We start from the raw sequence: 23702 nt of genomic DNA, 5'->3' as shown, positions 1-23702 counted from the left end.
CAAAATGATAGGTTAAGGTGTGTTGTTGTCATTCTTTGACAGCCATACTGTAAATGAAACACAAACCACACGGTTTACCTCCTTGAAGTGCCCTAGTCCTCCTCCTGCTCTAGACACGGTGTCTTGGCCGTTTCTAATGGGTGCATTACTACGCTGCTTGGTTTTTAGCGGACTTGTAAATTGCAGTAGATAAGAGCATCAGCTAAATACCTCAATGTAACCGAGACGCAGAGCTGGATGCTCACAGGCGGAGAGACTGCAAACAGCCGAACAATACCGCAGGCAGTGTAACAAGGCCTTGGGTGCAGCACACATGCACAATGAGCCCTTTGTGCTCTCTCTCCCTGGGTACTGTATGCCTTGTCAACTATGCCAGCTAGCATGGGGCCATAGCCCCCCTGAGCTGCCCAGGAGATCTCTTGGGGTCGGGGGGGGGGTGAGAATGTGTGTGTCTGTAGGACCACTGTAGAGCACCCTCGCCCCTCTGCTCACCTCATGCAATTCTGGCATGTTTCTTTTTTTATATATCGTGTGAATTGTTCCCGTTTCCTGTGGGTAAAATGTTGCACATTGTTTACAAAGTTTACCTTAAGAGTTGCTGTTGGAACTCGTGCTGCAAATGGAAAAGATGTGCTAACTTCCTGTTTCCAAGAACATGAAAATGAAGACTCGTCTTTACTGGGAGAACACATTTTGGATTTAGAATTTATTGATTTAGAATTTATTGATTTTAAAGTGAAAAGTGAAGTGCAGCTGCAACCTGATGTTAGATGGCCGGATCTTTTCCTGACGCAGTGAAGCGCCCACAGAGCCAGATGATCACATGACGTGTCCAGCCACCACACTTCCCTCAGCTCCTCGCTGTCTGGGGCACCTCTCTCTGTGTGTGTGTGTGTGTGTGTGTGTGTGTGTGTGTGTGTGTGTGTGTGTGTGTGTGTGTGTGTGTGTGTGTGTGTGTGTGTGTGTGTGTGTGTGTGTGTGTGTGTGCGCGCGCGCGCGCATGTGAGGGAGAGATATCCCAGACAGAACACAGGCAGTAACTGGTACGGCCTGGTCAGAAAGGGAAACACCTGTTACAACTTACTTTATGAGTACTTTTAGGTTCATATTTTCTCATATCTCTGCATGTACACTTAAACTTAATCTGCTCAGAACAATAGTTTTGAGAGGTACAAAAAAGAGTAACAACCATTCTTCTTGGGCCAGAGTAAAGTTGGCCCAAAGTGTTTGGTATCTCTCTTGATTTACTTACACAGAAATAGAAGCTAGGAACAAGGACAACAAAGCTAGAAAGATAAAGGTAAGAATAGACAGGACTGTTATGTTCACAACTAATCAATAAAATAGTCGTTATATATATATTTTAATATTGACAGTGACCGATGGTATTCACATACTAAAGACCCCTACATACTATGAGCGTACAAATTGTTAATATAAGAAGCACAGCTATATTGGAGTTTCCTGTATTATAATGTAACGTGAGGTTTCAGATGACAGTTTCTTCACGACTCTTAATGTATTAACCATCCTGAGACTCTGCATCGCCTCCTTACCTAGTGTTCGTGTCGAATGACACTCAGATATTTGTGTGTGTGTGTGTGTGTGTGTGTGTTTTTTCCTGATCAGAAAAAAGCAAAAGGAGAGGAGCTGTTTGACCAGATCATGTACCATCTGGACATCGTAGAGAAAGACTACTTCGGACTGCGCTTCATGGACTCGGCACAAGTGCCGGTAAGAATGGAGACACACAATAATCTCTGTTCTCTCTCTTTTGCTTTTTTTATGTTTTTGCATCTTTGCCATACTGTGTGTCGCCTAATTTGTTTGTTTGTTTTGTGTAACCATGTCTCAAGATGTTTCTTTCATCACAATATTTACTGTACTGAACTCATCAGAATTGTATCCAACTGTCGTTTTACACTTCACCATGCCGTCAGTCTTCTCAGCTGCTGTTCACAGCCAGACTTAAGATTTCAGTGGAGATCACCAGTCACCCATTTGAAGGAAGGCTGTAGGCGGGGACTTCCCCTCCCAGTGAATGGGCTAAAGGGATTGGTTATGGGACTCTTGTCAGCTCTGGGAGTCAGGCTGAGGTCTGAGACAAACCGTTTTAAGCCACTGGTCTGCCAGTGACCCTGTTCCTTCACGCTGATGCACGGTGAAGGCCGTGGAAGGAGGGAAAGCCGGTGTGAGGATGTAACTGAAGGAAGCGGCACCAAGGAGAGGGGCGGAGGTAGAGGTAGAGGTAGAGGTAGAGGTAGAGAGAGAGAGGTAGAGAGAGAGGTAGAGAGAGAGAGAGAGAGAGAGAGAGAGAGAGAGAGAGAGAGAGAGAGAGAGAGAGAGAGAGCTGTGATAAGGAATGTGGGGGAGAGGAGACTGGAGAGGCTACGAGTCCCTCTGTTATCTCTCTTTACGTCAGACACAAACACCACCACTACCGCCTCTCCTTGACATTTTTCATGCCTCATAGAGCCTGAACTTCCAAGAAGAATTACAGCACAGAACACTGACTTTAGTCTGTGTGTGTGTGTGTGTGTGTGTGTGTGTGTGTGTGTGTGTATATGTGCTTTAAGCTTTAATACCTTCAGAATGAGGACATTTTGGTTGGTCCACACTTTGGGACAGACCTTCAAAAAGGCCGGTTTGAGGGTTCAGACTTGGTTTAGGGTTTGGGTTAGAATGAGATTTAGGTTAGGCTGAGTGTTTGGGGTCGGGCACTTTGTTGTGATTGGTTAGGGGCTAGGTAATGCATTATGTCATTAAGTATCCTCACAAAGACAAGCACAGGGTTGTGTGTTTGTGTCATTTTGTCTGTGTTGCATTTTTGACGAAGGAACTCCCAGAATTCAACTTTTCATGAACGTAACTCAGCACTCAGCTTTTGTGCATTCATTCAGTTGCGTATATAAATATTTAATGTTTGTAAATTGAATAAAGGCAAGTATAATAGTTGATTATACTTGAGAGCTCAAATTGCCATTGGTATTGATTTTTTTTACTACACCTAACCTCTTCTCTACATTGTTGAAGCTGCTGTGTTTTTAAAAATGTCATCACCTTCATGTTGTTTCAGCACTGGCTTGATGTTACAAAAAGTATCAAAAAACAAGTGAAAAGTAAGTATACCTCCACAAACATGCATACTTACTTGCCATGTTCATTTTTAAGTAAAACCCTGTTTGTTTGAGTGAGTGTAAATGAATGTGGTGCATCTGGTCTTTAAGACAGTTTATTAAAATAAAATGTCACCCTGGTATTTATGTGATCACATTAATGTCCATAATATTTACTCGGCTGTCTTCTAGTTGGCCCACCATACTGCCTTCACCTGAGAGTTAAGTTTTACTCTTCAGAACCAAACAACCTGCACGAGGAGCTCACCAGGCGAGTTGAGCCACAAACACTTGAACTAATCGTCTTTCTTTTTAACTCACATTTTAAAAAAAGAGGTGAAATGGGTCATTTGAGATTGTTTGTTTTGTCGAGCTGTTAATCTCATTCACCTCAAAGACAGTCAGCTATGTCCTCTGCTCTAACAGATATACAAGTAGGTTGCTTTGTTGTGTGTGTGTGTGTGTGTGTGTGTGTGTGTGTGTGTGTGTGTGTGTGTGTGTGTGTGTGTGTGTGTGTGTGTGTGCGCGTGGAGAGAGAGAGAGCTAAAAATAGAAATGAAGTGAAGTGCTGTTTGTTTATATACAAAAATCATAAATGTAGGTTTGCTACAGAGAAAGTACTTTGTAGGAAGTACCTTTTGGATATTTCTCCTTTTGATTAACAAAATGTCATTTACTTTGATGTTCCATGCTGCCAGTTTTGCGTAGATGATTATTATCATTCATTCACATTTCATCACCATATCTAACTGTGTTTTTCTTTCAGATACCTATTTGTGCTACAGTTGAAGCAAGACATCCTCAGTGGCAAGTAAGTAGTTTCCTGTGTTTTAACTTTTGACTGCCATCCATCTAAATGAAGAACTATGCACAGAATATTGTGTTTATGGTTCTCTAAATAAATGTTCAGTGAGACAGACGAAGAGATGGTTAACTTTCCATTAAACAGACCTGGCAGCAGCACGTCAGTCCACACAACCAGTTATTTCACACAACTTTTAAATCAGTTCTCCAAGACAATGCACTGTGTTGCCTTTCTTCATCAGTGTCTATCAGAGGCATACAGGATTACATGTTGGGGAACAGAAGTTAATTATTAACTGTAGTCAGTAAGTGGACTGGGAATGCTGTGAGTGTGAGGTTTTACTACAAAGGAACAGCTTTTGAATTGTTTGGCTGATTAATAATAGGAGCCGTAGGCCTCGGTGAAGATCATAAGGGAGTTGTAATGCCCTATGGCCGTGTTTCAGCTTCATTGATGTTGCTGACTCTCACCATGTCTGTACTTTCAGGCTAGAATGCCCGTTTGACACCGTGGTGGAGCTGGCTGCCTTCTCGATACAGGGTAAGCACAGCAGGTATCCAGGATTCTCTCCAACTCTGCCTTTTGTTAATTGGGATCACATTTGTAATGGCTGCCATTATTTTGTGCGTTGCGGTGCACACTCCTTTTTGGAGGGTTGAGATATGTACTGTGTTCACAGCACAGAGTCCCAAAAGGCCTGTGTTGCAAATATCCAGCATGTGCTTATACCAGTTAGAGTGGTTAAGTCAGACAAGCGTTTGTCAGCTTCAGGCTGGAGCGCGGTACACTCGCATACCAAGAAGCCTGGTATGTTTGCAATCTGCAGCGACTGAGTCCCTCTCCTAGGATCTACTTTCTGTTTGTCCACACAGCTCGAATCCGTTTCAACCTCGACACATGCCCAGCAGACATTGCACCAAACCTCTACACTTACTTTAAACTGGTTGAACCCATAAAGTAATGACCCCACATCTCAGTTGAGCTGTGTCTCAGTAAGGTGCTCACCAGAGCCATGTACTCTCAAGCCCAGCCGCTGGAGTGGACCTGGGTCCTTGTTCCACAACAGCTTCCTCCAGATCTTTTTGAAGCGGTCATGGCTGTCTTCGTGAATCACCGTCCTCTTTGACGGACCCTCCTGGAACCACAGCTGCCATGTGCTCTGAAGCCAGAGAAAGCCCTCCACTACAATGCGACTGCAAAACAGGGAGTGGCGTAGCTTCGGGTAACGGCGGAAATAATTAGATGGCCGACACATGTGGCTGAGACGAATTGAATGAATTTATTTGAGGACAAATATGTTTTAATTATCCTCAACCCAAGGACAACACGGTTTTTTTTTCTTACTACTTTGGCTAGAAAACTAAATGGGGAAAAAAAAAACCTTTTTGTAGGACATTTAAATTCTACCAAGGCGTTTCTTCTTCTACCGTTCCTCTCACCTCTATTAATTCAGTAGTATTGTCAGTCAAAAGTCTACATGCAGCAGCAATATTATCTCCAGTTTCCTGCCAATATTTGCTTATCAAACCTTCAGTTGGAACGTTTAAAATAGGCCAGCCTGGTGTCCATTTCAGGCAAATTTCCATTGCTACATACAGTACATTTAATAATGCACTGATGGAGCAGAAAGTGGTCTCCTACCACAAGTTGAACAGTAAAGGGCCCATACCTTTTAAACTACACATAAATACTGTTTGTAATAGTTACAAATGCAGCATTTGATTCCAAGAGCAATGGAAAGAGTGCTGCTTCAGAGGAACACAGTGTGGATCATTAGAGACGTTTATTGAATGGGATAGCGTGCACAAACTCTTGAACACACACACACACACACACACACACACACACACACACACACACACACACAGTCACTGTGGGGTAAATGCCAGCTCATTAGTGCTCCATCCTCTCCGGAGGCCCCCTAATCCTGCACCCTTTCTGTCTTCTCTCTTTCCTTCGGTTGAGCTTCCTCCCTTCATTTTCCCTGATTCAAAATTATGTTTTGGTCCACTGACAATTGATGGGGTAGGAATGGAGTAAAATAATCTTTTCTCTTCTCTATATCCTGAGGCTATCCTCACAGCTGGACTAGCTAAACAGTGAGGTCCTAATTGCTCCTATCTACCCGAATGCAATCAGAACCAAGGCTTTTCAGTCTCTGTCCTATTTCTCTACACCACAGTACCAGAGATTAGGTTTTCCTCTTTTTCTACTTTGTCCTCTTTTCAACACACTATTCTCATTTTTATTTGGTGAGGATTTATGTTTTTTCTTGCCTCCGTCTCTTTTTTCACCCGATTAAAATCTATGACCTCTTGCCCAGAGAGAGATCAGATACCATATCAGTCATTGTTGTGTGCGGGGACATTGAGTGCGGGTTTGTTTATTATATTGTACATTAGGAATACCTACTACCACAGTATTAGACACACCTTTCGGGCTCCTCTTCCAGGGGTTGTGAACACAAAAGGATTATTTCAAGAATGTTGCTAGTCTTCACTTTATTCTACACTGAATTACCAGTTAGTATTGGATACATCTGTACAGTCCACAACCACAGCGCCTCAATGTAATGTGTCTTGTGAGGCTATGTTGCTCACAGTGTGTGCACACCTGTGTTTTCAGCTGAGTTAGGTGATTGCGACCCATTAGAACATCATCGGGACCTGGTGTCAGAATTTCGCTTCATCCCCAACCAGACAGAGGACATGGAGCTAGAGATATTCAACAAATGGAAGGAGTGCAGGTAAGATATCTAATAATAATAATAATAATAATAAAAGGAAGTACTGCGGTCTGTAGACTGTATGCCGGCCTTCTGTTTGGCTTGGAGCTGCAGTTATGTTTTTCATCATGCAGACATTTCTTTCTGTTTTGTTTCACCTCCTCCTGTCTGTCAGAGGTCAGATGCCAGCCCAAGCTGAAATTAACTACCTGAATAAAGCCAAGTGGCTAGAGATGTATGGGGTGGACATGCATATGGTCAAGGTAACTGACACACACTCTTTCTCACTAGCATGTACCGTATACCCTGAATAGGAAGTGTCCTTCATGATTGAGAGAGATTGGTGAGAATGTGCATATAAATATGTGAAAAAATCATAATCTTACCTCTTTTGCTGTCTCTTCTTTACCTTCTTTTATTCTATATCTGCTATGCAGGCAAGAGATGGTAATGAGTACAGTCTGGGTTTGACACCCACTGGAGTTCTGGTGTTTGAAGGAGAAACCAAGATCGGGCTCTTCTTCTGGTATGTTTGGTTGTGTCACAATTTACTGAAATATTTACTTCAATGATTTATAGAAACATCTTTGAGTTTTCAGTGTTCTTCCCTTTGTGTGTGTGTGTGTGTGTGTGTGTGTGTGTGTGTGTGTGTGTGTGTGTGTGTGTGTGTGTGTGTGTGTGCTTTGTAGGCCCAAGATCACTTGTCTGGATTTCAAGAAGAGCAAACTGACGCTTGTGGTAGTGGAGGATGATGACCAGGTGAACATGAGCACAAACACACTCAAGATACTTGTGCATAAAGTGGAATGTTAAAAATGCACAACATGCATTCAGTCTCCCATAGTAATCCCTCCTGATAACAGTTTATCAATGACCCAATCTCAATACTGACTACAAAGAATGTACTGCACCTGCCACACTTTGCTCCTGTTGCAAGGACAAAACAATACCTCACCGAAGTGTGTTACCAGTTCATTGTTAATTATTAGTTAGTTAGTTAATGGTGGTATCATAACACTTCATGCAGGTGTGGGCTTGTGAATGACATATTCACGTATAATATACAAACAACTGTTCCTATCGCTTCTGTCCTCTTACAAAATAGGAAACAATTAAAACTTTAAGGTAAATCTCAACATTTTACCAAATATCATAAAGTAATAACATTTGCTGACAGAACGAAGACAAAATCATTTACAAACCATGCAAGATGCATTTTTCTCACTTAAAAGAAATGGTCAAACAATGACTATTGCTCATAAAGCTTTTGTTAGAAGCGGAGCCTGAGCCCCAAAAGAGGCTGCTTCCAAGTCAAAATGAAACAAGGCTTAGTATTGTCCTACCCAGAGGCTAGTGTACATGAGAGGGAAGGAGAGCCTGTTTGTGGCCATCCTGGAGGTCTGTGAGTGAGGTTAATAAAGAAGCCTGCCCCCTCTGGTATTTCTGGTATGCACCATTCTCCAACTCCTACACACACACACACACACACACACACACACACACACACACACACACACACACACACACACACACACAAATCTGTCCTAAACAGTTATATGCTGCATGCTAGTCTTTTCACCACAGGCATTTACTGTATGTACTATAATTCTCAGCTCTCTATTGAGATGCTTGTTTGACACAAATCACTTATTACTGGTGGTTACGCTTACTGGAGATATCCATTATGCAAGGTAGACGTACGTACTGTGAACTGGTCCTCTCCTCTGACTCGCTCTAATCTAACCTCACACCTGTCCTCCGCAGGGCAAAGAACAGGAGCACACCTTTGTCTTCCGGATGGACCACCCCAAGGCCTGTAAGCACCTCTGGAAGTGTGCTGTGGAGCACCATGCTTTCTTTAGGCTGAGAGGGCCGGTACAAAAGAACTCCGCGAGCTCTGGATTCATACGCATGGGATCCCGCTTCAGATACAGGTAACGGGCCGATGCACTGGTTAAAAGATGCTTTTCAATGAGGCACCTTTTTCATGGCAGACTTTAAGCTCCTTTAAAATAACACACCGAAATCATCACTGGGGACGTCAACCTAAGTCGTATTATAAATTGAATCGAGAACAACTTTGCACAGAAGTTCTACAAGCAGTTCTAGTAAATTGTGTGTCAAACTGTTCTCTTAAACTGTTGATCTGTACCAAAAACTTCTGGTGTGGTCCAAATGAGTCCTCCAGTGAGTGACTTCTATCTGAAAGAGAAACGGGGGGGGGGGGGGGTTGTTTCTGTACGATCTGTTGGAACATATCAACAGAGATAGTCCTAGTTTGCTGCACAGTATCATTCTCTGCACATGTGAGTACACACAGATACTTTAGTGGCACAAGACAGGCACTCAATGTCAACATGCCGCAGCAGCCAGCTAGTTCCCTTCTGTGTGTGTTTAAACATTAACCAGTTGGATAAGCACTGGCAGTATTGTTGGTTTTACGCAGAGGTTACAGGGTTTGTTGTTAATAGAAGGTTATCGCTTGGATGAGTCCAGAGTTCAGCTGGGGTCACCGCTGTGACTTTTGATTTATACAAGAATCATTAGGAAACGTCTCTTTTGTGTTTCATGGTTTGGCCTGCGTTGATCTGTCTGGGAGCAAACGGAAGTCCTCGCATGTGTGAAATGTATTTTTGTGTTTTTGTGGCCAGTGGAAAGACAGAGTACCAGACAACCAAGGCCAATAAAGCCAGGCGGTCCGCCTCCTTCGAGAGAAGGCCCAGTCGACGTTACTCCAGGAGAACCATGCAGAACAGAGGCGAGGACAACTCTCTCCCAGTCACACAGCAACACAGCATACATACACTGCCTAAATACACAACAATCAATATCACAACTTTAAATACATAGCAAAGGAATATACAAATGCATGCACAGAGTGTATATACACATGAGGAATGCATGCAGAAATGGAAATATCCTACGTGATGTAAACATGCACAAACCCATATTTTTGTATTTTAGGATCAGTCTGAACTTAACAGTGACTCTCTGTTCTGTGTTTTTACAGGAGCGTTCCATCCCCAGGAGTGAGTACACTGATATTTAAACAGTGTGATTGTGCCTTTGCCTGATTCAATTACTTTTATCTAGCCTTTATTTTTAGGGTGAAATTTTATATTGTCATAGCGCCGCTGCTGTGTGATCCTGTTTGATAAATAACAACAATGGAAAGGCTCGCACTGGAAATGTCTTATTTTAACGCCACTTAGAGTTCTCAAGTAGCGTTTCTTAAAGTGCTGTGACTCACACTCTGTGAATTCTCTCGGTTCCACCATGAGCCTTGACTTGTAATCTCGTTGCAGAAGTAGCCTTTTGTTTGTGTGTGTGTGTGTGTGTGTGTGTGTGTGTGTGTGTGTGTGTGTGTGTGTGTGTGTGTGTGTGTGTGTGTGTGTGTGTGTGTGTGTGTGTGTGTGTGTGTGTGTGTGCGCGCGCTAAATACATGATGTCAATGGTAGTTTTAATCTGTCATGGGACCAGTTGACTCAAAGCATTGTGATGATTATTGTGTGATTTGCCCCCCATGGTGGCTGCTCAGCCACATTAACACGAGCAACGTGCTCTGTGAAAAGCATTATGGGAGACGTTAAGAGTCCCTGGTTTATTTCTTTAGTGTCCTTAAGTGTTCAGACGACACAGAAAACCAGTTGAGTTAAAAGTGTTTGCTATTTTTTTTATTTTTTTTAATAATTACTTTCTTTCTCTGCTCAGACTTCTTTCCTCAGGCAACGGAGTCAGCTCCAGCAGAGGCAACAAGGTGAGGAGAAGAAGTGTGTGTGTGTGAGAGAGTGAGAGAATGAGAGAGTGAGAGTGTGTGAGAGAGAGTGTGTGTGTGAGAGAGAGAGAGAGTGTGAGAGTGTGTGAGAGAGTGTATCCCTCCTCCATTATACAGGAGAACAAAACAGAGTAGAGCAACAGACTGATGCTTACTTGATGCTTTGGGTGTCATTGACTCAAACGACAGGGAAGGATGAGTCAATGGTAACTGTTTTCACACAAAACAAATAGTTCATTTATATGACTAGATGCAGCTTAGAATATTACAATGCATTGACAATGACAATAAGCTTTATTGATGGAGAGATTGCAACTTTTATTTCCTTCATTCCTTCTTCCTTTTCTCAACATTCTCAATACCTTCCGATCTCATCCATCTGTGCCGACCATATATGGTCTCTCTCTCTCTCTCTCTCTTTGCGCCTCCAGGCTTCTCCCGGTAGAAGTGCCTGGTCAGCAGTGCCCGTGGTCAGCCCGGTGGCTGCTGCTGCTGCTGCCTGTGCACCGATGGAAATCGAAGCTCTACCCAGGAGTCCTGGAGGAGAAAAGAGGAGGTTGGTACCTGAGTGAATTCTTCTGGAACATCTGCCCATTTATTTAATTTTCATGGATGGATGTTTTTAAGTTAAATGCCAATTAATCTGTCATGCCAGTGGCAGCTTACTACAGTGTTCACTGATGAGATCCCTGTGGGGTGCTGAAAGACGTGGGTGGATAGCTAGGTGTGTTTTTCATGGTCTAGTGCCACAAGAGTGGGTTGAAATGGCTCATCCACTGACCCTGTTCTGCTGTGACCAGGGATGGCAGGAAAGAGTAAATCTTTGAATGCAGTTGTGTGACGCTTTTGTGTGTGTATGAACAAGCAAATGTACATGCAAATATGTCTGCTCCCTCCTCTGTTATAAACCTGCCATGTTCCCCTGTGTGTTCCAGTATTAAAATGTACTGAGGACATAGTGGTCTTTGTCTGGAGGCAGACCAGGTAGGTACGTCAAACACTGAACCCCGCCATCGCTCTGGCTTTAACCAATCAGTCGCTGTGCAGTGGCGGGCTCTCTGATTCTGGCTTTGGAGAAGGGTTTTCTTCTGACCAAACGGTTTCCTGTGATTTGCTATTTGTCCACTTGTAATCAGCATGAAAAGCCAACCTAATCGGTGCAGTTGATGTGATGATTTGGGGTGCGGTGCTGGGATCTATTACGCGACACGATTTCAGCTTTGGAAGTTTTTCTGTTCGAGACTTTTGGTGCGCTCCAGTGTGTGTGTAGACGTCTTTACTTTCAGTCCTCTAATGTCATGTTGTGCATCTTGTCAACCACCTTAAACCCTTATTTATCTTCCAAACTGTAGAAGGGTTCACAAGATATTTGAGGATGAGTGGAAGTTAATAATTCTAATTAGTGATGCTAAGGACTTACCAAAAAGATCTCAGGTGTTTGGTGGTGAAACCAAAATAATACATTTCCTGCCTACGTGTGATTTTTTTTTTTTTCCCAGTGTAAAGTAAGGCTGGCTTCTGTGGAACAAAGCTCAGAGCTGATCCCGTTTCTAGTAAAGTAAATTTCTGGTAAGTTGTACTAAGAGGATTGCCTGGCTTTAGAGCAGACGCCTTTATTCTTCATTTATTACCCTGAAAAACAGGATGCACAGACATGACCGAGCGATGGCCTATCACAGCCATCATGCTGTATACTCCTCTTCTAAACCTTGTTGCTCAAAGGGTTGACGGTATGTCCTCAAGGCTGTAAATACTTTCTACCAGGTACGGGCCCACGTTACTCTGCAGTAGGCCAGTGTTGTCAAGCTTTTAGAAACTTATCCAATGATATAAAAAAAAAACATGCTTTATCAGCAATCCCAAAAACCCACGCCCTGCAAGTTATTGTGTATTTTGATAAGACATTACGCTGAGTTCTGGTTCATGCTATCAGCCCATGGCAACAGTTTACAACTGACTCAGTGGACCGGAGGAGGATGCTTTGAAAGAGACGATGCCACTAATACTTCACACTAATCCCTTTCTCCTCCCACTCCTTTCTCCCTTTCTTTTAGCACTTAGCACTTTTAATTTAGCATGGAGCACTCGAGCGATCAATCTCCTCTGTTTGTCATCCTCCGACTTCACTCGGCACAAAAGAGAATAAACACTAATTTGCTTAAGCCTAATGCTCATACATGTAACGGTGTGATATGATGCCTTCATACTGATGATATAATTCAATTTATATGTGAAACATAATGACAGATCATTCAGAAAATAGTCAGTGAGAGGAGCTACATTTGTTTAAGAGAAAACAGTTCTGAAGTGTTAACCAATAAGAATGAATTAATGGTAATTGGTAATGTAAATGGCCTGTATGCTCTCTCGTTGTTTGTATCTGTTGCCTTCTCTTCTTTACACTTTCCTCTCGTTTCCTCTCCCCTTCTCTGCTTCTCTCCTCTGTAACGTCATCATAAGTGAGATTAGATAGCTTGAAGATTAATGCCATTTAAATACATTCATTGCATTTTATTCTTCCATCGCTATCAAGAGAGTATATGGGAAATAATGAAAGGTCAGTAGGAGTTCAGTCTGCTGTAAATCTAGTCGCATCATCGAGTCGGTCACTGTTTTACAGCAGCAGAGGGAAACTGTGCGCTCCCTCGCCTCCTATGCTCCCAGAGGAGCTGTCATCATGAATAACGGCTTCCGGCTCGCAGCCTCCAGCGCTGGGAAAAAAAAAACGAAAAAGAAAAAAAAAAAAAAAAACTATACATACATACATACATATATATATACACACACACACACACACACACACACACACACAGATTTGACATAACCCATCAGACCTCAGCCGCTAGAGGTGCAAAGCCAGGTCAAGGAAGCTCCAGAGACACCCAGTCCACTTCACTCAGCTCAAGTGTGCAAGTCACAACACTTGTCACAGCATGTGTACAGTGTACCAGAAGCAATGCGCCATAAGTTGCATGGCATGTTCAGTATCCTGACACCGCCAGGCTTATCACAACCACGGACGCCTTATTATTTATTCATGTTGTTCAATGTTCACTGAAACAACTTTTAATCAGCAGCAGGATTTCTCTTGCCAAGCGCCTGATTTAAAATGACATCATTTCCTGTGACGATATAAAATGGAGCTCTTAGCACGACTAGAACGTCCTCAAGGAATCCTGTTTCTCATACATGAGGACAGACTGCATGTTAACCTGCACGTCAGTCCATATGCAATGAATTACACTTCAAAGGATGCTCCTCCTCTTTCAGACTCATGTTATCAGCTCCCTCAAATTCTCTCCTGCTCCTCCCCTCTTCTTTAAACCTGTCAAACTAGTGGTTTCTCCTTCTCTCTCTCTCTCTCTCTCTCTCTCTCTCTCTCTCTCTCTCTCTCTCTCTCTCTCTCTCTCTGTGTGTTTTTCATACAATGCTTCCCTTCCTCTCCCGCCGGTCTTGCTTGTGGTTTACCTACACTCCCCCCTCACTCACTCACCCCTCCCCGTCTCTTTACATCCCCTTCCCCTTTGTCCTTGTCCTCCACCCTGTTTTCCTCAGGTCTCCTCTCCTCCACCCTTCATGCTCATGTCTCATCAAAGCTCCCCACAAGGAGCCGGACAGATCCGAGGAACTGCCAACGGTCGTGCCCTCTGTACTGTCATGAATCGGACGGAACGCTAGTAAAATGCGACCGGCTCGGCAGTGACTCGCCCATGAAAGACTTCTGTGGTGGTGGCTGCACCACATGGAAGGACACATTTGGTGTGAATGCAGTCATGTCCTTTTTTTTAACCGAAACGTTCCTCGACACAAAACCACTCAAAGTATCACACATTCCGTCACAGACTGACGCCTCTCCAAGCGTGCCATCACACTTGATACCGCCCTTCTCAATGTTTCACTCAACTCCCTCCACTTGTCCTCGACCCTTCCTCCGAAGACAATCCTGAAAGTTGTTTTTGCTTCTTTCCTCCACTTTCCCCCTGTCACCTTCTACACTTTCTTTGTCTCTCTCATTCTGTCTCTCCTCGCCCCCTTTCTTTCCTCCGTCCTTCACTTTTAACCTCGTGGTGAAACTGGCTGGCTGGGGGGGAGATGGTATCAACGTGAGGCTTAGGAATTCAACTCCACTCTCGACTCCGTCAGGAAACAATAAGTCACATAGTTCCTGCCTGGAGGGTTTCACCAAGTCCTCTTCTGTTCCCAGTGTCAGTCTCTCAAAATTAGTATTTCAAACGCTGTTGCTGCATTAGTTCCATCAAATGATTTTTAAAATGTGATTTTCTCTATTTTGTATTTAATCTGCACATTTTATGGATCTGCTGCTGTTTTTAAAAGGTATTTGGATAAGAAGGTCGATATCTTTCTCGTCTGTCGTGTAGAGATGTTGTTAACTTGGCACAAGAAAGTAGAAGCAGGAGAAGAGAGTGACTAGCTTCTTGTTCCTGGACTCTTAACTTAAATTCAAAATGACCTTCTCATCCAACAGTAGGCGAGAAATCCAACAAGCACGATCCCATTAAAATGTCCAAAAGTGAATCAAAATGTAATGTAAGTTGTTTAGCTCCACAGCTGCAGTAGTGTGGAGACAGTTGGGAGGGTTTTTATGAAATGACGCAGCCACCAAGCTAATGGTGGGTTTGACTGATGTGTGTGATTTCTTACCTACACCGCTGTAACAATGTGTTCTTGCACAGTTCAACCAATGAAGATGATTTCATAATATGATTGCTTAGTTAAGTGTTTACAACATAGCTCCGACCAAAGGATGTATATCTTTCTGAACTGCGTTTAAAATCATTCCAGAGAATAAAGACAGGATTACTCTTGATTGAGAAGACGATGTAGTTTTCTGTGTGTTTGATCAATATGAAGCAGAGTAACAAAGGAGGTCTAGACACTACTTTTAGGATTGACAAGAATTACTTTAATGCTCAGAACCTTTTGTGTTGTAAAGATTTATCATCTCTCAACTACATGTGTTGCATTTATTCTAAATACACAATACAATGCATTGTGTTTACTGCCCACGTAAGGGTTGGATATGGATTACTTAACATATGGGAGTGTTTATGTACATTTGGTTAGTGAGTCCTCTGGAAAAGCGTTGTACTTTTCTTCACATCTGTGTGTGTGTGATGTGCCTAAGCTGCTGTGTTCTCAGGCAGTATAAGTAATAATAAGTAATATATACTTCTCATGTTTCACTGTGTCTTCAGGCTACAGAAATATGAGGTAATTACTCGGCTGCTAGAAGAGCTTCCACCAAAATCCACGTATCAAATGTTCTGCTTCAAGTCGCTTCAAGTCCTCTCAATATTACACCACATTTTTTCCCCTCAAAGGTTATTGTCTGCTTTGCTGACGTATTTGCATTGACTGAATCATGCTTCTTTACCTTTTTATTTAAAGAGCTTCCCTCTTAAACACACGGGTCCTTTATCTTTCTGGTAGAAGGAACAGTTGTTATCAGGAACTCAAGAAAGTTACATTTTTTGTAATGTTTGTCGGAAGTTATTCCAAAAATCTTCTGATGTATCATCATGGGCCAGTTTTGACATCTTTGCAGAGTCCATTCATGTCTTATGGATGTCGCAGGTAAGTTGCACAGCTGTATAATTTAACACTTGCATTATCTCCTCCGATGTTTCTGTTTTTGTTTCAATTTAAACATGATCATGCCGCTTCTTTTACATCCTCCTCCTCTGCTGTTTCCTGTCTCTAGTATGCCCACGGTTGCTGACCTGATGGAGACGTGCATCGATGATGTCCTCAGGGCTCCTGTTGCTTCCCCGGAGACCGCTGCAGACGAGGCCGGACCCAGCTACGCCTACGCTGCCACCGGTGCCACCGGGGAAGATCCTCTCAGCCTCGCTGGTGAGGCCGCAGAAAACCTAGAATACCACACAGTGAAGAACAATGAACAATGATATGGAAAATAAACCACTGTAATCCTATGAATATCCCTATAGTGTATATGAACATGTACTTGTTAGGATAATACGGTATAGTGATAATGTGTCCGAATATGAGACACTGGCACCACCACTTAGACTCTCTCCCGTCTTATTCCCGTCTTTATTTTGCATGTACTGAATGATTAAAACGCAGTTATTTGGGTGTGTGTTTAAGTTTGACGCTGTGTCTCTCCAGAAGCAGCAGCTCGTCTGAAGCAGCTGGAGTTGGAGAGCAGTCCGCTTCTTGGTACTCCAAAAAATGTCAATATTAATATGGCCATGAATAATCAGGTGAGTAATTGTTAATATAGTTTTATTTGCTTCAAGCCCCAGCATAGAGACGTTACAGCAGGGACAGCATCGCTATGTTGTCTGGTTTGCTCAGACGTATCAACCATATTTTGTGTGTGTGTGTGTGTGTGCTCCATCAGGAGGACGTGGTGAAGCTCACAGAGAAGTGTGGTCTGAGCAGCACAGGAAGTAGTCCAGCTGTCACTCCACTGTGCACCCCAGAGGACCTGAAGAGTAACATCCTGAAAGCACAAGTTGAGGCTGCTGCCCTCAAGGTGAGGAACAGACCCCACACAACTGGATGCATTTTGTTCTTTACTGATCGCACTTTGACGCGTCTAATTTGTGTATCTGAAATAATGGCATTCAGCCAGGGCCTTTCTGACTTTCACAACAGCCTTCTCGAGCTCTAACAATGAGGGCTTCAGTGTCTGTGTCGCAGCGGAATGACAGTATGTCAGTAATGTGCAAAACATCCATGTGAATGTCACAGTGGCGATGTCATTCTGCTGTCCTGTGAGTCAGAGATGCATGGCTGTATGAGTCCCCCCCCCCCCCCCCCCCCCCCACCTGATTAATGTCTCCCTCCCTGCTCCGCTGTGTAGGGCTCTTTGGAGGAACATGTCCTAACTGTCGGAGATAAAAACTGTAACTTGCAGGAGGCTTCAGCCAGGTATGACCACACACTGGAATAATTCATTTTTAGAAGTACAGTCTGTAGATACATCATTATAATGAATGTGTGAATTTCATTTTTTTTTTATATATATTTCTTAAACTTAGCTCCCTTATGTCATTGAAATTATGAATATAACAATATGTTTCTGCTCAGGCTCCCAACTTAGTTTTGTTTATTTAGAACTTTGAGCTTCAAATCCTCTGTCCTTCAGAAACAGTCGGTCAGTGCAGAGGAAGCATGGACAGGAGAGCAGCTATTGTCGCTTGTGCTCTATTGTCTTGAAATGTGGGCCTTCTTCCCTCCTCCTCCGTCTGCCTGAGTCATGCCAACTGTCAACGCATTGTCTCAGCCAATCTGGGCACTGCCTGCTGCTAGAGCTGATCGACCGCTTGAATATTCATGAGGATTATTAGCGTTGCTCAGAAAACATTACATCACCTTCAGCTCGTTCTTACAAGCACGGCTCCACAGCTTGTCAAGCAAATCCCTGCTTTGTATCAGAGGCAGTAAGTGGCTCAGGATGATGATGGGGGGATGAGCCACGCAAGATTTGTTAAATGCAGTGTGTGTGTATTTATATATATATATCCATCCTCCAGTTCTTATTTTAAAAAAGCCATTTAAATGTTCTTCCCTGTACCCCTTTCAAATATAGATTCTTGATGAATTTGCTTATTTTACTGTGATAATATTTAACTTTTCTGTAAAAGGATTGGTTTGATTCAATCTTGAGGGTTTCATTTTGTTCTTTTTGTTGAGTAGTTTATGCTGAAATTGCGCATCGAGTAGAAACACAAAATCTCTGGCAGAAAACATGCGCATCAAATGTTCCGTCTCTCTTCAGGTTGAAAGTGCGCACGGGGCGGATGGGCAGTAACTCGTCTCTGTCCGTCAGCACTCGCCCTGAAATCCAAGACTCCTGGGACCTGCTCAAGTCGGCCTCACTGGTCTCATCAGCAGGAGCCAGGTCAGTCTGTGTGTCGATATGGACTAAATGCTTTAAAAAAAAAATATATATATATATTTGTGTGTGTGTGTATATATATTTGCGTATATATTTGTATACGCAAAGCTAAAAACTACACACTGGGATTTGTCTACCTGGTATATTCTGAATATATGTGTTCATTATTCGCCCTGTGGCTGAAGAAAATGAGAGAGAGAGAGAAACTGTGAGAGAAGCTCAGCTAAGGAGTCTTTGACACGGCAGATTCCTAATCCTTCTAAACAAGGACGCACGCATTATATCAGTTTTCTCCTCCCATTTATCCAACTTTAAATCAAACAATGGATTTAGTGATTACTACACTGTCCAGATTAAGATGTAGTACATTGATATTGCTCACTGTGCCTCTAACTTTAAACACATCTTATGTAACGATCATTGCCATTTAACCTACTTCAGCTGTTAGGACTTGAGAGTAGGAAGAAACAAAAGGCTTGGACCACTCGGATGTTAACGAGGAATGAATAAAGGAGAATAGAAAACCGTTGAAAGTAAGGGTATAAAGATTGTATTTGGAGAGTAAAAACCAGGGTGCATTCAGATTACGGTGCAAACCTGGTTTTCCTTCAATAACATCGACTTAGCCGCACAATTCCTGCACCCTCACTGTACTGTTTATGCAGACCTGCGCCCTGACGGAGCAGACAACAAATATAATACTCACAACATCAGTCGAAGACAGAAGGGTTGCTCCTTCTTAGTGGTCTTTGCTGACATCTGTTGGCATGTTTTAGCAGTGTGTGTGTGCGTGCGTGCGTGTGTGTGTGTGTGTGTGTGTGCGTGATCACATGACTTGAGTTCTGCCTGGATACTTCTGGCGTTTAAGCGTCTGCTCAATAAGTGTTTACAGTAGGATGACACAAAATGCAGACGCTTGACCAGACGATTGACAGAGGCTGCATGGCCTCAGGCTCACTGATGCAGTTTGTCTCCTACTGTCTGCTGAATGTACACTCATGCTGGGCTGAAACAATACATCGATCAATCAATTAGTCAATCATAGGACATCTATCAAGAACAATTTTCATAATCAATCAAGAGATTTCTTTAGCCATGTGAACATGAAATATGTGTTTATAAATGTACCAATGAAATATGCTTTAAATTACTATTATAGCAAGGAGGAGGAACTTGAAATGCATTTCTGTAATTGTTTCTTTCTCTTTCTCTGCTCGTCAGTGTCGAGAGGCTAGCTGAAGATGTAAACCCCTCTGCTCCCAAGATGCCCTCTGAGTCGGCCGGCGAAGGCACGGCGCCAAAGGTGACTCATAACGTTGAATGTATCACACGTCATGAGGGCACTCATAACTGTTTTACTGTGACAGCTCTTAAAGTGGCACAAGATAACTTTTCAACTTCTCTCCCGTCACGTTTCCAAGTGACACCATTGTTTGTGCCGCTGTTGCAACGACAATCGCATGCATGCTGCTTTAATGTGTCACGTTTGTATAGGTTTCTTCTTTTATAAGTTGTGGTGCGTTTGTGTCCGTCTGCAGGTTAAAGCAGAGGAGGTTGACCTGCAAATCGTCGCCCCACTGTCTGACAACCTGATTGATTTCACTGATCCAACTCCTATGGTCAGTCCCAGTCCTATTTGTGTGTCAGCACCTTTTGTAAAAGGACAGGATTCATTGACTTGCTGAAGAACATTAGTCACTGCAGGGAGTAAACCACTGACCTTCAACTCAAGACAAACTCCGTCTCACCTCCCACCTGGACTGTAACAATACAACAATCACAACATTGTTTTAAGGCTGGTTTGTGCATAACAGTCCTGCATTCAACATATTTCCGTGTCGCATTTCTACCCCTTGTGACTCTGAGGGGTAAGAATACAACAAGAAATGTGATTGGCCCGAAGTGTGAGAGTTAGCAGTTATCTATTGAAGTGATAGAATGCACCACCTTAAATTAGTATGGTCAATATAGTGTGACATCGGTCTGATCCTTCTGTCTCACAGCTACCGGCAGTGCAGCAGCCCAAACCTCCCATCACCCCTCGCTGGATCATTCCTTCAACCGCTGTGAGTGATCTCTGTCTTCACCTAACAACGTTTCCTCACGGAGGTTTTCATGTGCATTTGATGACTTTAATTTGTCTCCGTTGTCCTGAAACGGATGATGCAAGCCTCACTGTTTATTTTCCCACATGCACTTGCATAGCTGCTGTTCACACTGGCTGATGTAGAAGCTATGTAGCGATTGACCTCCTTTCCTTCTCCCTCATCCCCGTCTAATGCAGCCTCCTGGCGTCTTTACTAACGGCCTCCTCGACCTCGACCCCCCTGCTAAGATCAACCCTCTTCTCCCTGCAGACGGGGGAGCCGCTCTCACCCCGGTCCTTTCCCGCCTCACTCACACACGTAACGCCATCTCCGCCAGGTGAGACTCTTCACATTCGCCTGAAGCTTGTTTTTAAAGCAAGCTTGGTAGTATGCTGACCCCTGCTGGTCACGCAGGACAATGCCTCCCTTTTTAGCTGAAATCCAGACGCAAAAGAGTTCCAAGTGGACCGAATCACTTGCGATCCTTGCTTGGTTTTGCTATTTAGAGAAATCATGAGCTCACTTTGAGGCTTCAACATCTGTCTGTAGTCACTGCAGAGGCTTCAACATCTGTCTGTAACACACAGCTAGTCACTGCAGAGGCTTCTTATCCTGGAGGAGTTTCAGCTAGAGAAGTCTGTTTACTGAAGAAGTTTTAGGTACTTACATTTTATGCAACTTTATACTTCTACTCCACTACAAGTCAGAGGGAATGTTGTACTTTTTACTCCGATACATAAGTAGAATTAGTTAAGCACTTCACCATGTGATGGATACCTTTCCTCTGTTCCTTATCTTAGCTGTATTTCTGTGTGTTCTATGAATGCATGAATGGAATTCATTCCTCTTAAAGCATAATGTTTCAGGACCCATATGCTCATAACTTCTCAGTCAACACGATCGTGAATGTTTTAATGCTTTTACCGGCAAAGTAGTCTCCATCTGTGATGCGGTCGTTCTGCCATCTATCACTGTGTCGCGCAGCACTGTGGGTCAGCAGCCAGCCTCGGAGGATGGAGCCAAACCCAGAGGTCTCCTAACCACTGAGCTCTGATGGAGAAAAGAGGAGCGGCCATCGCCACATTCCCCCCCCACCTACCCCCCCACCCCCACCCCCACCTCACCCCCCCCCCCCCCCCCCCCCACACACACACACACACAGTGCTGAACACTGAGGGCTCAGAGGGAAGTTGGACCAGGGAAGAGGCAGCTTACAAACACCACAGAACCGATTGCACCCAAAAACAGATTGGACAAACGGAACACAGTACTCATGAAAATTATAGGTAACGGCAAGATAACATGCGTATTTTTTGTAAAACAGTTAAAACAAACAGTTAGCGCCAGTATTAACATCTTAAGAACACCTAACCTGTGACTCTCCTGTATGAGTTCACTGACAGGGACATGCAGTTTGCTTAATCCATCCAGTCAGCCAAACCTCTGTCTCTCATAACGGACACCACTGTTGATAAAACATGATGAAACGTCTTTTTATTCAACTTGTTTGCTACAGAGGCTAAGTTGGGGCTGACGCACTAAGATCTCTCGACGCTGTAAGGTACGATGCGTAAAAGCATCCGGCTTCTGACTCCAAGAGAAGTTTGTGTCTCTTGTTTTATTCCCGGTCATTCACACCACTGGATCACTGCTACACTGAGCTCGTCTGGACACGCACAGGTCACAGAATGTAGCGCTGCTGTGCTGAAGTACACTGGATGAAGGACTAAAAGAAATCTATAAAAAGAAAAAAAGACGGTGACTTTAAATGTTGACACTGAGAGATGAAAACCTGGACTCTGAACATGAAGTATCGGTGTGACACTGTCCTTGTATCACACGTGAAACTCGTCTGTTGGCAGCCACTGGATATGAAAACTTCACTGGATTATTTTTGCAACACTGGACCTTGAAATTGACATTTTGCATCGGATGACAATTTAGTTGGCCACTTTAATGTTTTTTTTTTATTTTTCATCCTGCTCTATCGTTTCCTTTTTGACGTTTTAATTTGCTCATAGCAGGACTTTTGAATTCACACATCGTCGTAGCAGCGTGATGAGGGATTGACCGTCACTGATGAAAGTTAGCTCTGTTACTTTGTAAACTGAAGTTGAAGATGAAGTTTTAACATTTTGTGTAAAATGTGATCCTATACTTTTGTTTTCTTTTGAAATCGCTGCCTCTACGCGCGGCCATTTTTTTTAAATTTTATTTACAGCAATTTTAAATTGTCAATGTGAATGCAAGAGGCCGCTCAGTAGCTTTTGAAAGGTTTTTGTACATCTGAATTCATTTACGACCGTAATCTCCCCCCATTAGAGAACATGGCTCCTGGACTTAACATGCTGTAGCTACTACCCTGCCTTATGGAAATGAATGTATTCACATAGTCTCATCTGAGAATGCTGGAGACGCCACACTATGAAAACTGTTTTACGACTTGTTGAATTCTCAAATGCTGATATGGTTTATGACTGGAGGAAATTTGTGACGTATGTTAAAAGCTGATTTTATACGTGTTAAATTGAGGCCTAATTCTACATTTATCTACAGTTATTAATGAAATGTATCACATTGACTCTTAAAAGATGGGCTTTTTTTAAAGTCTCAAATCATCATAATCACTCAGTCTAGACTCACTGAAGTTATGTCTGTAGGTTTTTCATTGTGACGGTGATTCATGAACAAGGGAAGCTGACTGTTTTACGTCTTCTTAGCCGCGGCGGTTATTTATGCTACTACTCGCTGTTCAAATATTACATGTTGTCCAAAAGTGTTGTAGCGTACAGTTTTAATGTATTGTCGGTGTAATGGCATCAGCTGGCTGTAGATATGAAGTAGATTTATATATATTTTTTTGAAAACGATGTTGGCAGTATTGTTACTACACACTGAGAAGATGTTCTCTGACTACAAAAAGACGTATTACTGCTCGAGCTGAATGGAAGAACACAGATTGTGACCTTTTTCAAATGCAATTTTATATAAACTTTTATTTTTTTTTCTGGAATACCTGATCATGATTCAGTAAAGCTTTGCTACAGTAGGAGTCAATTGTTTTTCATTCATTTTTACTCTTTATTATTTACTTACAGCTTGATTTACTACTGTGCTGTGGACCACATGGGATGTTTGTCTCGTTAAACCAGCGATGGAACAATGACCTGGTTCACTCTGAGGTCAAAAACACAACAAAAAACAGCTTCAGTCCTGTTTGAATGAGAAGTACCTCTTGTATCTTTATCAGAAATGTAGCAGTAACCACTGACTCAGTAGAAGTGTATTCAAAGTGATGGACCGGAT

General features: G+C 43.0%; 1 protein-coding gene across 3 annotated transcripts in view; it reads left to right on the top strand.

Moving 5' to 3' along the window:
• epb41l5 (erythrocyte membrane protein band 4.1 like 5) overlaps window positions 1-23453 on the top strand; it is a 28328-nt gene extending 4875 nt beyond the window's left edge. Inside the window, exons 3-26 of one of the 3 annotated variants that reach the window (XM_068701730.1) lie at window positions 1630-1734; window positions 3077-3119; window positions 3309-3387; window positions 3883-3927; window positions 4409-4461; window positions 6547-6667; window positions 6822-6909; window positions 7084-7172; window positions 7336-7405; window positions 8411-8580; window positions 9298-9404; window positions 9657-9675; window positions 10358-10403; window positions 10853-10977; window positions 16144-16295; window positions 16575-16666; window positions 16807-16941; window positions 17272-17339; window positions 18190-18312; window positions 19531-19612; window positions 19848-19928; window positions 20313-20375; window positions 20594-20733; window positions 21381-23453. In XM_068701730.1, the coding sequence (XP_068557831.1) occupies window positions 1630-1734; window positions 3077-3119; window positions 3309-3387; window positions 3883-3927; window positions 4409-4461; window positions 6547-6667; window positions 6822-6909; window positions 7084-7172; window positions 7336-7405; window positions 8411-8580; window positions 9298-9404; window positions 9657-9675; window positions 10358-10403; window positions 10853-10977; window positions 16144-16295; window positions 16575-16666; window positions 16807-16941; window positions 17272-17339; window positions 18190-18312; window positions 19531-19612; window positions 19848-19928; window positions 20313-20375; window positions 20594-20733; window positions 21381-21450 (2166 nt within the window). In that variant the 3' untranslated portion in view covers window positions 21451-23453. Of the gene's footprint in view, window positions 1-1629; window positions 1735-3076; window positions 3120-3308; window positions 3388-3882; window positions 3928-4408; window positions 4462-6546; window positions 6668-6821; window positions 6910-7083; window positions 7173-7335; window positions 7406-8410; window positions 8581-9297; window positions 9405-9656; window positions 9676-10357; window positions 10404-10852; window positions 10978-16143; window positions 16296-16571; window positions 16667-16806; window positions 16942-17271; window positions 17340-18189; window positions 18313-19530; window positions 19613-19847; window positions 19929-20312; window positions 20376-20593; window positions 20734-21380 lie in introns of all 3 variants that reach the window. The other 2 variants (XM_068701721.1, XM_068701739.1) reach the window with 2 other exon arrangements.
• The last annotated feature ends 249 nt before the right edge of the window (window positions 23454-23702 follow it).

This window comes from Cebidichthys violaceus, unplaced genomic scaffold (genome assembly GCF_023349555.1).
Source record: "Cebidichthys violaceus isolate CVI_PGR_0920_01 unplaced genomic scaffold, fCebVio1.0.p SCAF_11, whole genome shotgun sequence".
NCBI lineage: Eukaryota > Metazoa > Chordata > Actinopteri > Perciformes > Stichaeidae > Cebidichthys > Cebidichthys violaceus.
The sequence above is the reverse complement of the archived record's forward strand: the minus strand, read 5'-3'. Positions and strand labels throughout refer to the sequence as shown.